The following is a 13858-nucleotide window of genomic DNA, read 5'->3' as shown; positions in this document are numbered from 1 at the left end:
GCAGCAGGGAGCAGATGAAAAGGTGGAGAGGAGGTGAGCAGGTGGGGTTTAACCACTGAGACACAACAAGAGAGCATTAGTGGGCGCAGAGAGTATGGAGGAGCTGACAGATGAAAGCTGAGAGGAGGAGGAGGAGGAGGAGGAGGAGGAACAAGACAGCTCAAGGACACAAAAGGATCAAAACAGGAGTTGAAGCTCAGACGACAGAAACACAGTGGATGATCTGCCATCCACAGATTTTTGGCCATGTTCTTTGATCAAACACTTTATACATGTGTTACATGTGTTTATCAGATGTCCACATACTTTTGGCCACATGCTTTATTATGTACCTGACTCAGTGGCCCACCGGAGACAACAGCTCCTCACCCTCCCAGACAGAACATTTTAAATGTGTTCCTCGCTGCTGACACGACGCACACTTACAACAGGTCTGGAGTCAAAGTGATCCAGAAACAGTTCATACAATCATACAATCACACAATCATAAAATCATACAATCATACAATCATAAAATCACACAATCATAAAATCATTCAATCATAAAATCACACAAACATAAAATCATACAATCATAAAATCACACAAACATAAAATCATACAATCATAAAATCACACAATCCAAATTTTACTGTCATGTTGTTTCTAAACCCTGTTTCCTCATTTTCCCTCTTCTCTGGAGTTTGGTGGATATTTGATGTTTTGGTTCTTTGTTTTATGATCATTTTGTGTTAATTCTTTCATTTTTCATGAGTTTAGTTTTATGGCAACACTTAATAACATAGTAGTTCAACTTTTCATCAGATGGACTGATTTAAACATCTGTTCAGATAAAGTGTTGATAACTGACTGATGCTCGACGTGTCTGACACAAGTTCAAGGTAAACTTTATTATCCCACAAGTGGGAAATTCATGTTACATTGCTATAAACTATACAGCATTAAAGGAAAAAAATAACAAAGCATTTAAGAGAAAAAAGAGACAATGACAGGACAAACAAAACAGTAAGAACATTGAGGAGACATGACGAGCATGTGTGAATAAATAAGATAGCTGAATGTTCATTTGTAGTTTAAAATACATTGGAATGTTTTAGTCTAATGTTGTACAGTCTCATTGTATTATTATCCATAATTATACATCATTATACATTGTTATATATTATAATGCATTATAATGTATTATTATATATTAGTATACATTATTATATATTGTTATATATCATAATGTATTATTATGTATATTTATACATTGTTATGTATTTTTATATATTATTATGTATATTAAGTATATCATCATTATCATTATTATTAAGTATATTATATAATGTATATTAACCTTAACCCTAACATTAATATATATTATCATATATTATTTTAAAGGTGAACAAAACAGGATTTTAAAAAGATCAAGTCAGAAATAATAAAAAATAAATAAATAAGTTTGGTCATGTTTTTATCTTGTCATCTTTATGATTATTATTATTAACAGGAGGTTCCTGATGCAGCATGCTGTCCTCCTCCTCCTCCTCCTCCTCCTCCTCCTCCTCTTCCTCAGGTGGAGATGAAAGCAGTGGTGAAGATGGAGGACACCAGCTGCTTCCCGCAACACTAGAATCACTCAAACACTTGATCTTCATCCTCCTCCTCTTCATCACAGGAGGTGATGTAACTGAGTACATTTACTCTACTCAACATTTTGTGGTTTCACCTGTTTGAATATTAAAATCTTTTCCATTCATGTTTTTAATAATTCAGTCAGACGATGACGTTAATGTTAATGTTTGAGTCCAACTTTGTCTCTCTACCTGTCTGTCAGTCAGGTGTCTGTGTGACCTGAGACCTGAGAGGATCGTGAGCTCATTGGATGTTATTCAGCACCATCTACTGGACAGATGATGTAACTACATGTGTGATCAGCGGCGTCTCTAACACTGACCACTGCAGATGTTGTACAGGAGAGTGTGACTGTATCCAAACAACACAAACACATCCGATTCCAATGTACCCAGTTCTGACGTCACTCTGAGCAATGGAGGACCCACTAACCCCCATATAAAGTGGATGACAGTAATCCAGCCTAGTGGTCACGAAGGCGTGGATTACTGTCTCAAACTGCTGTCTCTGAAGGACTGGTTTGATATTTGCCAGCTGCCTTAACTGGAAAAAGCTAGACTTCACCACAACTTTAATCTGGCTGTCAAATTTAACGTCTGAGTCCACTTTTACACCCATATTATTCACAAGTGGTTTGTGATACTGTGCCAGAGAAACCAAATCAACTTGGGGGAGGGTCACAGAAGTGCCACCAAAGACCATGACTTCTGTCTTTTCTTCATTTAAATTCAGAAAATGTAAAGACATCCAAGCTTTAATGTCATGTAAACACTTTAGCAGAGGGTTAACGGAGTAGGAATCAGCCTTTTTGAGGGGGACATAGATCTGGCTGTCATCCGCATAGCAATGAAAAGAAATACCATGTTACCTGAGAATAGAACCAAGTGGGAGTAGGTAAAGAGAAAATAAAAGAGGGTCAAGCACAAAACCCTGTAGAATCCAACATGAGAGAGGAGCAGTGGAGGACACAGAGTTATCAAGGCTGACACAGAAAGTCTGATGTGACAGGTAGGACCTGAACCACTGTAGTGCTGTGCCACTGATGCCCACCCACTGCTCCAAACGAGCAATCAGGATTTCATGTTCCACTGTATCGAATGCTGCAGTCAAATCTAAAAGTACAACACAGTGACCAGAGCCTGTAGCTAAAAATATGTCATTAAAAACTCTTAAAAGCGCTGATTCTGTGCAGTGTAATGTTTTAAAACCAGACTGGAAAATCTCAAGAATATTTTGTTCATTTAAAAAGTCCATGAGCTGGGAACACACAATCTTCTCTAAGATTCTAGAGAAGAAAGGCAATTTGGAGATTTGCAAAAACAGCAGGGTCCAGTCCAGGATTTTTTAGTAAAGGCTGCACAACTGCATGTTTAAGATTCACAGGGACTACTCCAGAGGACAGACTGCTATTAATAACTGTGAGACAGGATGGCCCAGTAGTGGGAAATACCTCCTTAAATAATCGGGGTGGGACAGTATCGAACCTGATAGAACCTGAGGGCTTCGACTGACTCACTATCTCCTGCACAAAAGGCAGGATCACAGGCTCAAACATGTCCAACACAGCACAGCAGGGGACAAACACTGAAGGATCAGAAGCAGGAGGTGAAATAAGTGCTCCGGTAAAAGTGACTTTATCAATGAAGTAGTGAAAACAGTTCTCACACAGCTGGAGAGGCCTCATTTTCAGTCTGTGGTGCATTCAGAACAGAGCTGATACCTTTAAACAGCACGCAAGGCAGTTTAAAAGATGACAGTTTAAAAGAACAATATCAGAAAAATATTTTCTTTTAGCCGCTTTCACAGTGGATTGGTGATGACGCCAGTAATCCCTCAGTATTTGAAAAGACAATTGCAATCTGTCCTTTTTCCACTTTTGCTCAGCTCTTCAACAATCCTGTCTGGCTGTGCAGGTTGTTTCATTCAGCCAAGGCTCTGATTTAGCTTTCTGCTGCTTGGTCTTTAATGGAGCCGCGTTAAGAGGCTCTGCATCATCAGACAGACACTCGGGAATGACGCAGTTCTGACTGAAAACTGCTAGAAGTGAGCAGCAGCGGAAAGTTTAACTGTGGGACAGCAAACAGCAGCTTCACACGGTCCAGGCATATGATCCGAGAAAAAGGCCTCAGACCTCCAGGTTAAGAACAGGTAGACCATAAGATAAAACAAGATCCAGTGTCCACGTTCATGTGTAGGCCCAAGTACAGACTGCACGAGATTAAAAGAGTCAATGATGTTTCAAAAGTCTGGCGCCAAAGAGTTTCCAGGGCACCACACATGAACATTACAGGGTTCTGTAATACACTGGACTCACCGACACACAGCCAGGTCTCGGAGATAAAGAGGAAATCCAGCTCCCGGGATATGAGGAAGTGATTTGTTCGCCATCGATATGGCGTTCACCAAGCCGAGCCTGGCAGGAGCTGGCGGGTCAGGGCAAACAGCTGACAGTCAGGCCCCCACAGAGGCTGCAGGTTCACCAGACAGGGAGAGCAGAGTCCGCAGGGCTGGAACATCCCATCCGAGCCCGCCACTGGTACCAACCAGGCAGCGTCAGGGTCAAGAAAACGTCCATAGATACAAAGGCGAGGCCCCGGTCCATATCCTCTTCCTCGATCAGAACGAATCAACCCGGCCCTCAGCCTCACCTGACAGCCACTAGTGTTGTGTCGGACGCGAACGTGTCGTTCGAACGAACGGATCTTTTCAGTGAACGAAGTGAACGGGATCACTTCATGGACTGATTCGTTCCTTTCTCAGTTCAGTTGAGCTCAGCCGCGATCATGCCGGCCGGGAGTGGAACTGCCGCCACTCACTCAGAGAACTGTGAGGACGTGATTCTTGTTTGTGCTGTGATTCGTTCATGATTCACGAACCGCTGTGTCACTCACTCAGGACAGAGGAGATGATTCACGTTCAGTAACCATACTGCTAAAATTAGCGCTGTGTTGCTAACATCCGTGTAGCATCATGTTAAGTGATTTTACTGTGCACAGAGGACACTTTCACTGTGTAATAATTTGAGTGCATGTAAACCACTCAGAGTAGCGCTGCGTCTCCTGTGAATGATTGCGCACCATCCCTCAGTAAGTGAACGTGAACCTCAGGGCTGAATCATGAACTGAATGACGGATCGTTTGGCTGCTTATCAGTTCAGGGAGTTGGAGAGCACTTAACGATTCAGTGTACAAATCTTTTGAACGAATCATTTTACTGAACGGATTCTAGAGATTCAGTTCAGTAAAAAGAACTGCCGTTCCCATCACTGACAGCCACTACGTCACCCCGGTGGCGGTGGCGTTTTCGCAGAAGAGGTGGCGCTGGAGTGCGGCAGAGGTATGACGGGGAGTCAGAGAGGGAAGGAGGCAGAGTTTGTTCATAACTATCAAAGTTGACCAGATTTTTGGCAGATGTTCTCAGATCTAGCAACGTTTGGCGATCATACACCAGCAGAGCGTTGACGGTTTGTGTAACAGAAACACACACAATAGTCGGAGCAGCTGACGGCCCACCTCACACACTGGCGCCATCTTGCTCAATCCAAGTTAACATGCACATCATGAACAGGTCACCTCGATCTCTGTGCAGAACAAACCCACCAACCAGCATCACTGAACTGTGAATCATGGAAACAACCAGAAACCAAGCGAGCTCAACCTGAAGCAGACCAGGGCTCAGCTGAGAGCGACAGAAACACCTGTAGAGGAGTTTAATGTGGAGCAGACGGCGGGACGAAGGTCACCAGGTCATGTTGTGCTTCTCTGTTCTGCCACTAGATGGAGGCAGAACTTCACTGATGATGACGAAGATGCAGCAGCAGCATCAGGCAGAAGCACAACCAGCAGATATTCATACGTTTAGTCTTCATCAGGTGAAGTTGTTGTTCAGGTGAATACAAGAGTCCAACAGGAAATGGGCATTTAAAATAAAATACTTTAAGACTTTTACTCGAGTACTCTTCATATGAGTGTCTTTCAGTTTGACCAAAGTAATATTTTTACATCATATCTTTTACTCTAGCATGACATCACCATGTACTGTGTGAATAATAGACTATAAGATGATGTTTTACTTTATTTATGACAAACTGAGACTTTACTGACAAACATCGTGTGTGATTCAGCATACAACTCAAACGAGATATATAAATTATTTGATTTTATACATTTTCTCTGAAATAAGATTTATGAAGTCCACCGGAAGGGGCGGGGCTTCAGCCCTGAAGCAGACTTGTGATGTTTTATTGTGAAAGTATTGAGCGGAAGTGAGTGTGTATGTGTGTTGTTGACTTGACTCTGTTTAAGTGAAGAAACTTGCAGCAGACTGAGAGTGTGTGATATGAGAACGATGTTGTCCTCTGCTGCTGCAGCTGCGTTCAGAACTCCATTGGAAATCTGCTCATTTTAACCACAGCAGCTAACCGACCTGTTCCCTGACGACAGGTTCAGCCTGCTGGCCAGAGTGCCCGCTGACCGGACTGCTACAAGCCGATGGGCCGTGAGTAAGTTCAGATATGAGGCTGACGTGTCGGGCCTGGTAGAAGAACAGTGTTTCTGGGTGTTATTAAGACCCTGTGAAGCTCGGCCATTAGCACATTCCACCACTAGGTTCAGCTAACGGTCGCTAAGCTAGCAAGTTCCATTATCGGACATGGCTTTGCTAGTGTTACCGAGGACTGAGCGTTTCACCAAACACGGTTAATTCATCCACAGGTATTAATTCATCCACAGGTATTAATTCATCCACAGGTATTAAGTTTAAACGGTGAAGCTGCCTGACAGTGTTTAGTTAACACTGGGCTCGACTCAGCTGAGAGACGTCTCCATGTTAACACGACTGTCGGTCATCAACTGAGCTTTCAGCCCGGTTTTAACTTCCTGTGTTGGTTCTGACATGATTTTTCAGTCCAACTGTAAAATATGCTCAGCTGAAGGTGAAGGAGTTTCAGATGAGCCCTTCATCTTGTGTTTTTAATCCCACATTCTCGGTTTACGTATGTCCCTCATTAAAAAAAAAACTGTGTCCGAATCTCCCTTTAAAAATGTGAACATTAGAGGCTCAGTTTGAAGTAGGCATCGATCCGCTGCTCATTTCTAACACTGTGTCGCTTTGCTGGGTCCACACGATGGTCCCCATTAATTCGGCGTACAGCTGCTTGATCAGAACCCATTCAGATTTCAGATAGTGTCATGTTTTGTTCAGCTCCATCGCTGGTGTGCTAACAGGTGACTCCAGTGAAGCAGAAGACAAACTGCTATGTGTCTGTGATGTTTGTGAACTGAAGAGAAGAATCAGAGACTTTCTGGACTCTCCTGACTTCAGATCTAGAGCTTGTTGTATTTGAAGTGAAACCTTAAAATGGAAGAATTGTCCGATGCATCCGGACGAAGTTCTGCTTAATATTCATTTTCTATCACTTGACTTTCGGCTCGTTCTTACTCATCACCTTTACCTGCGTGATGCTGCTGTCAGCAGGTCACCTGACTGTGAAGTCTTTAAAGTTAATGACTGACGTGTTCACCTCAGCATTAACCAGTGGACAGGAGGACACCTGAGACCTGTCTCATGACCTGCTCAGGTGTCTGCTTATCAGCTGACAACCAGGCTGCATTCATATATTATTGACTGCTGACTGGTTACTGTTGGTAGCTTCTGACTCTTTTTGTTCTTTTTTATCTCATCGCTAAAGATGAAATGAACAACAAGCTGCAGTCTACTGCTGTATTTACCTGCTGAAAGTTTCCCATCACCTTTAAATGAAACAAGAAATAAGCAAATTGAAATGTATACAACTAATTTTCTGTTAATGTGCTTTAACATCAGCTCCTCCGCTTTTCATCCACTTCTTCTTTGGTACTCGCAGTTAATCAGAATCATTGCACATGACAGATGAACCATGAAGAGATTGTTTAAATACTCTTTACTCTCCGATCACAACCGATCGCAGCTGCTTCAGAACTGATCAATAACACAGCAAAGATTTACTCAAAGTCACTCTACTGTAATCAAACATGTCACTGAACTTGCTGCCTGCACGGGATCAAAGGTTAACACCCAGAATGTGAATTATTCACAAGATTCTGTTTTCAGTGACTGAACCTTAACATACACCTGAACTAACACACACACACACACACACACACACACACACACACACACACACACACACACACACCGCACATGTCTGTAATGAAAGGTCGAAATATGCCTCTCTCTGTCTCTCTCTCCCTCCAGCTGTGTAATGTAAGGCGATGCTCGCTCGGCCATCATGGCCAGTGTCACGCTGAGGTACTTCTGTTATGGCTGCCTCGTCACCTCAGCAACCTGGTCCGTCCTCCTCTTCCTCTACTTCTCTCTGGGGACGGAGCCCGGCCATGGCAGGACCCCTCTGCAGCACCGCAGCCAGCCAATCACCAAAGGCTTGGTCGACCAGAGGGTGGGACGTCGGCCTCTGCCGGCCAATAAGGGAGTGGAGTTGTCACCAGAGATGGGTAAGTGGCTGTTACAGATGTTACAGATGTTACCATTTGTTTTACCTTCATTAAAACATCTGAGTTGAGACAGGAGAGAGGGAGGAAAGCTGCTGGACAGATGGTCCGATGTTCTTTAGTGTTTGTTTTCATAGCCTTGTTATGTTCATCATGTAACATCAGAAAAGTAACCAGTAAGTGGAAGACATTGAAGTTAGCTCTGACAGTGAGTCTGACTCTGCGACTGCAGGGATGATCTTTAACGAAGCGGACCAGGAGGTGAGGGACACCGGTTACCATCGACACGCCTTCAACGTCCTCATCTCCACCAGACTGGGATACCACCGAGAGCTGCCCGACACCAGGGACGCCCAGTAAGAACCATCATCAGTATTTGTCCCTAAATGAAACTCTTCCAGATGATCTTTCACTGGTTGCTGATAATGAGCCATTCTGTGCAGGTGTCGGGACAAGGTGTATCCTCTGGGTTTACCTTCAGCCAGCGTTGTGATCTGTTTCTTCAACGAGGCGTTCTCCGCTCTGCTCAGGACTGTCCACAGTGTTCTGGACCGGACACCGGCCTACTTGCTGCATGAGATCATTCTGGTGGATGACCACAGCGAGCTCGGTAACACAAACATCACACTGTCTGTCAGGATTGGGCAGCTTGAATGTTTTCTTGCATTTCATTTGGACCTTTGACAGAACGTTGCACCACTTTTCTTTTTCATGACACAGAATAAGAAAAAGTTGATCATTTTGACACCATGTTGCTTGTGTGTGGATTCAGAGGAGCTGAAGGAAGACTTGGATCGGTACGTCAGGGTGGAGCTGCAAGGGAAAGTCAGACTGGTGAGGAACGAAAGGAGGGAAGGACTCATCAGAGGACGCATGATAGGAGCCTCACATGCTACTGGTGCGTCCTACATCCTAACATCATTCCTCCATGACCTAGTTTATCCTTCACCACTGCTTCTTGTTCCCTACTTCCTTATAGTTGTTGTCTGTGTTGTGTTGGTGGAGATTCTCCGTCACCCAGACTGCGATATATCTATCTGTATCTATGAGTGTTAGACTGATTTAACTGATTTAAGTAAATATTAATTAATTCAATTTAATTAAGACTTCCAGCTGTAAATCTCTGTTTTTAATGTGTATTGTATCTGATGCTAACTTTATCACAGAACCAGCTTTACATAGGTCCGCTGGGGTTAACTCCTGATAGGATGAGACTCACCTGTCTGTGTGTGTCCAGGTGAGGTGCTGGTTTTCTTGGACAGTCACTGTGAGGTGAACCAGGCGTGGCTGCAGCCTCTTCTGGCTCCGATCCAGAGGGACCGCCACACCGTCGTCTGCCCCGTCATCGACATCATCTCAGCTGACACCCTGTCTTACTCGCCCTCGCCCATCGTCAGGGGCGGCTTCAACTGGGGGCTGCACTTCAAGTGGGACCCCGTCCCCCCCTCTGAGCTCAACGGCCCTGAGGGACCTACCGGACCGATCAGGTAAGAGTCAACCCACCAGGAAACTGGCTGACCGGTAGAGATGCACAGATCCAGTTTTTTCAGTTTTGATCCGATGGCAGTGGAGAATCAGCTGTTAGCTTCTGTGCTTCTCTGGTTTCCCCATCAGTCGCCCACAATAGGTTCATTCTCTAGTCAGTCCTCTCAACTGAGGCACTGGATCAGTTCTGGAGTCGTCCCTGGGTCTGGATGCAGCCGCTACCCACTGCTCCCTCAGGATGGGTTAAATCACAGGACCACTAGAGTACTGTGTTGTACATTCTATGATGTGTGACCTAAATGATAATAATATAATAATTCTTCTCCTCCTGCTCGTCTTTCTGAGACAGCCCCGCCTGAATAGCTTTATTGTCTGATGACTCACCACACGTCATAGAGACGCTGCATGAGACCTTACACTAACTCAGCAGTAAACTCCGGCCTGCATGGCGTTAGCTTTCTCGGCTACCAGCTCCACTCGATCAGACCGTGAAGTCTGGATTAGTTAAGTGAATCAGGGCAAGGTCATTGCCCTCTCTACAGACCAATCAGGTGAGCAGCTGACTGACCAGCTGCATCCTGTTGATGTCCCACCTTCCTCTCCTCCCCTCAGGTCTCCCACCATGGCAGGCGGCCTTTTCGCTATGAACAGGAAGTACTTTAACGAGCTCGGCAAATATGACGCCGGCATGGACATTTGGGGCGGAGAAAACCTGGAGATCTCCTTCAGGGTGAGGAAGCTCCAGATGTCCAGATGTGTTGAGCCTAGCTTAGCATGAAGACACAGTGAGCAAGCCTGGCTCTGTCAAAGTTCAGAAATAAACTCAACAGCATCTTGGACATGTTTGTACCTCCACCACCTCCACCGATTCAGTGGATTAACTGATTCTCTGTGTGTGTGTGTCTGTCTGTCTCAGATCTGGATGTGTGGTGGTCAGCTGCTCATCATCCCCTGCTCCAGAGTCGGTCACATCTTCAGGAAGAGGAGACCTTACGGCTCTCCAGGAGGGCAGGACACCATGGCCCACAACTCCCTGCGGCTAGCACACGTATGGATGGATGAGTACAAGGTATACACACAAATATACACATATACACACAGAGTAGTGACCTTGAACCATGCTCTGACCTCACTTCCTGTGTGTCTGTGGTCCAATCAGGAGCAGTATCTGTCACTGCGTCCAGAGCTACGCGAGCGCAGATATGGTGACATCAGTGAGCGCGTGGCATTGAGGAAGCAGCTTCAGTGTCGGTCCTTCCGTTGGTACCTGGACACGGTGTACCCCGAGATGCAGACCGCCACCAACGGCAACAAGCAGCAGCCCTTGTTCATCAATAAGGGTCTGAGACGACCCAAAGTCCTGCAGAGAGGACGGGTACCTGAACGCATCTTTCGTACAAGTTTCAGTGTTTTTCCTCAGAGTCTCCTAACTTGAACACTGTAGAGCTGCTCCTGTATAACAGCAGCTAACAGAACTGAACCAGAACTTTGTCTGACCCAGTCAGCTCCATATTGGTTCTGGTGCCATGTTGATGAGATGATGTAGTTCACTGAGCTTTAACACAAAACTACATGAGGACTGACTTTAATTACAACAAACTGACAAACATCATGTGTGAGATTCTGACCCAGTTCAGCCTGGATCAGTACTTTATCTGTCTCTTTGTTCAGTACCAGTCAAAGGCGGGTCTTCAGCTCACGTAGCAACTACTACAAATAATCTGAATCTGTAAAGTAACTAGTAACTAAAGTTATCGACTAAATAAGAAGGGAAAATATAAAGTAAGTTAGAACTGAACTTGGTAATCGAGTAAATTGTACTAAATTTTAAAAATCAGTATTAGAGCTTCATCGGTCGAGGTCTAATTATTTGGTCCATCAATCATCCAAAAACAGTAAAAACTACTTTTGCTACTTTTGCTTGAAAATGGCGAATGATTACTCAGCTGATCAATGAACTGAAGAGTCGTAACTGCAACTCTACTCTATCATCGACCCTTAGTAGTCACACGTTGTTTGTTTGTTCGTTTGTTTTCACACTGAACAAAACAAAATAACAAACGTCTCCCCCATCAGATTCGTAACCTAGCAACCGGTCGTTGTCTGGTGGCTCAGGGCCGAGCCAGTCAGAAGGGAGGAGTCGTTGTCCTGCGACCATGTGACCCCCGAGACCCTGAACAGGTGAGCGCACACACACACACACACACACACACACGCCTGGATGACCACCTACAATCTCTGACCTGTGTTTGTGTGTGCAGGACTGGGCCTATGATGAGGAGGGTCAGCTGGTCCTGGCAGGTCTGCTGTGTCTGGACGTGTCGGAGGTCAGGACCTTTGACCCCCCCAGACTGATGAAGTGTCACGGCTCGGGGGGGTCGCAGCAGTGGAGCCTGGGGGTGAGACACACACACACACACACACACACACACACACACACACTTTGTGAAAAGAAAAACTGTTCTTGTGTTATGTTTTTCAAATGGCCAGTTTGGCCTGCCCGTCTGTCTGTCTGCCTGCTTGTCTGTCTGCTTGTCTGCTTGTCTGTCTGCTTGTCTGCCTGCCTGTCTGCCTGCTTGTCTGTCTGCCCGTCTGTCTGTCTGTCTGCCTGCCTGCCCGTCTGTCTGTCTGCCTGCTTGTCTGTCTGCTTGTCTGCCTGCCTGTCTGCCTGCCTGTCTGCCTGCTTGTCTGTCTGCCCGTCTGTCTGTCTGTCTGCCTGCCTGCCTGTCTGTCTGTCTGCCTGTCTGCTTGTCTGCCCGCTTGTCTGCCTGCTTGTCTGTCTGTCTGCCTGTCTGCTTGTCTGCCTGCTTGTCTGCCTGCTTGTCTGCCCGCTTGTCTGCCTGCTTGTCTGTCTGTCTGTCTGTCTGTCTGCCTGTCTGCTTGTCTGCCTGCTTGTCTGCCTGCTTGTCTGCTTGTCTGCCTGTCTGCCTGTCTGTCTGCTTGTCTGTCTGTCTGTCTGCTTGTCTGCCTGCTTGTCTGTCTGCCTGCCTGTCTGTCTGCTTGTCTGTCTGTCTGTCTGCTTGTCTGTCTGTCTGCCTGCCTGTCTGTCTGCTTGTCTGCCTGTCTGCCTGCTTGTCTGCCTGCTTGTCTGCCTGTCTGCCTGTCTGCCTGCTTGTCTGTCTGCCTGTCTGCCTGCTTGTCTGCCTGTCTGCCTGCTTGTCTGTCTGCCTGCCTGTCTGCCTGCTTGTCTGTCTGTCTGCCTGTCTCACCTGTATCTCTGTCTGTCGCTCTTGCAGAAGTCTAACCGTCTCTATCAGGTCTCGGTGGGTCAGTGTCTCTCCGTCGCTCAGCCAATTGGGCCCAAGGGTTACGTCTCCATGGCGATATGTGACGCGTCACAAGCGCAGCAGTGGCAGCTGGAGGGCTGATGACATCACGCCTCCATGAGACAGGTGGACATTTTAAAGACAATCAGGTTTTATTGAAGAGACGTTTTGTGTTTTAGTGTCTCAGGACGACTTTTATCAGCCAGCAGCTTTTTAAAGATTCTGTTTCCTCCACTGACGACCGAGCAGACGGTCCTGGAAAGTTTTTGAAAAAAGGACTCTGGCAACCAACAGGTGTTTTTACATTTTAGCATCTGTTTATCCAAACGTGATTTTTCTCTCCTGGAACCTGAGTGTGCTTTTTATAAACCAGTCCTGGATTCATCAGTGCACTCACCTGATGCTGTCACACACCTGTGGATGCTCAGAGGGTTGCTGGTCATTCATGTTTGTGTCGGCTCAACTTCAATAAATCTTCAACACATCAAGAGAAAGACAAACGATTATATCATTTCATTATTATTATTATTATTATTATTATTATTTTGAATGTGTATTTTTGATTTTAGACTGATTGAGTTGTCCAGCTGACACTCTGCAGGGAAACACATTAATAAAGATACAGAAATATTATAAGTTAAGGAAAACCTGCTCCGACAGAACGACCTGTGGTTGTGACGAGCGCAGCAGCGAGGAAGATAACAAACACTTAACTGACCCGGGGTCTTTGAACACATCACAGTTTGTGTTACCTGAACTTCAACATGATGAAGGGATGAATGTAGAGCTTCTCCAACAGACGGATCGTCTCCAGCTGCACGTTGAGGAACAAACAGCGCAGCAACAGACTTTATCTTTATTGTTATTTAAAATAAAAAATTGTTGTGATCATAACAGATGAAGCATCAGAAGATGATGGTCCCAAAGATTTCAGTTAGAAATCAAATCAAACATTAAAGATACAATGTGTCAGATTTCTGCATTAAACCAACTGGACCTTTG

At 45.3% G+C, this 13858-nt stretch overlaps 1 protein-coding gene across 2 annotated transcripts; it reads left to right on the top strand.

Moving 5' to 3' along the window:
• Nucleotides 1-5861: 5861 nt before the first annotated feature.
• On the top strand, nucleotides 5862-13858 carry galnt11 (UDP-N-acetyl-alpha-D-galactosamine:polypeptide N-acetylgalactosaminyltransferase 11 (GalNAc-T11)). Of its 2 annotated transcripts, none has more exons than XM_037079654.1 (12): nucleotides 5862-6114; nucleotides 7852-8108; nucleotides 8338-8461; nucleotides 8549-8715; nucleotides 8878-9003; nucleotides 9343-9592; nucleotides 10203-10320; nucleotides 10507-10659; nucleotides 10750-10965; nucleotides 11667-11771; nucleotides 11852-11989; nucleotides 12827-13858. In XM_037079654.1, the coding sequence occupies exons 2-12, from the start codon at nucleotides 7886-7888 to the stop codon at nucleotides 12956-12958; spliced, it is 1752 nt and encodes a 583-aa protein (XP_036935549.1). In that variant the 5' UTR covers nucleotides 5862-6114; nucleotides 7852-7885; the 3' UTR covers nucleotides 12959-13858. The 2 variants fall into 2 exon arrangements, with proteins under 2 accessions (XP_036935549.1, XP_036935548.1); XM_037079653.1 differs by having other exon boundaries at nucleotides 5862-6118.

Source organism: Acanthopagrus latus, chromosome 19 (assembly GCF_904848185.1).
Source record: "Acanthopagrus latus isolate v.2019 chromosome 19, fAcaLat1.1, whole genome shotgun sequence".
NCBI lineage: Eukaryota > Metazoa > Chordata > Actinopteri > Spariformes > Sparidae > Acanthopagrus > Acanthopagrus latus.
The sequence above is the reverse complement of the archived record's forward strand: the minus strand, read 5'-3'. Positions and strand labels throughout refer to the sequence as shown.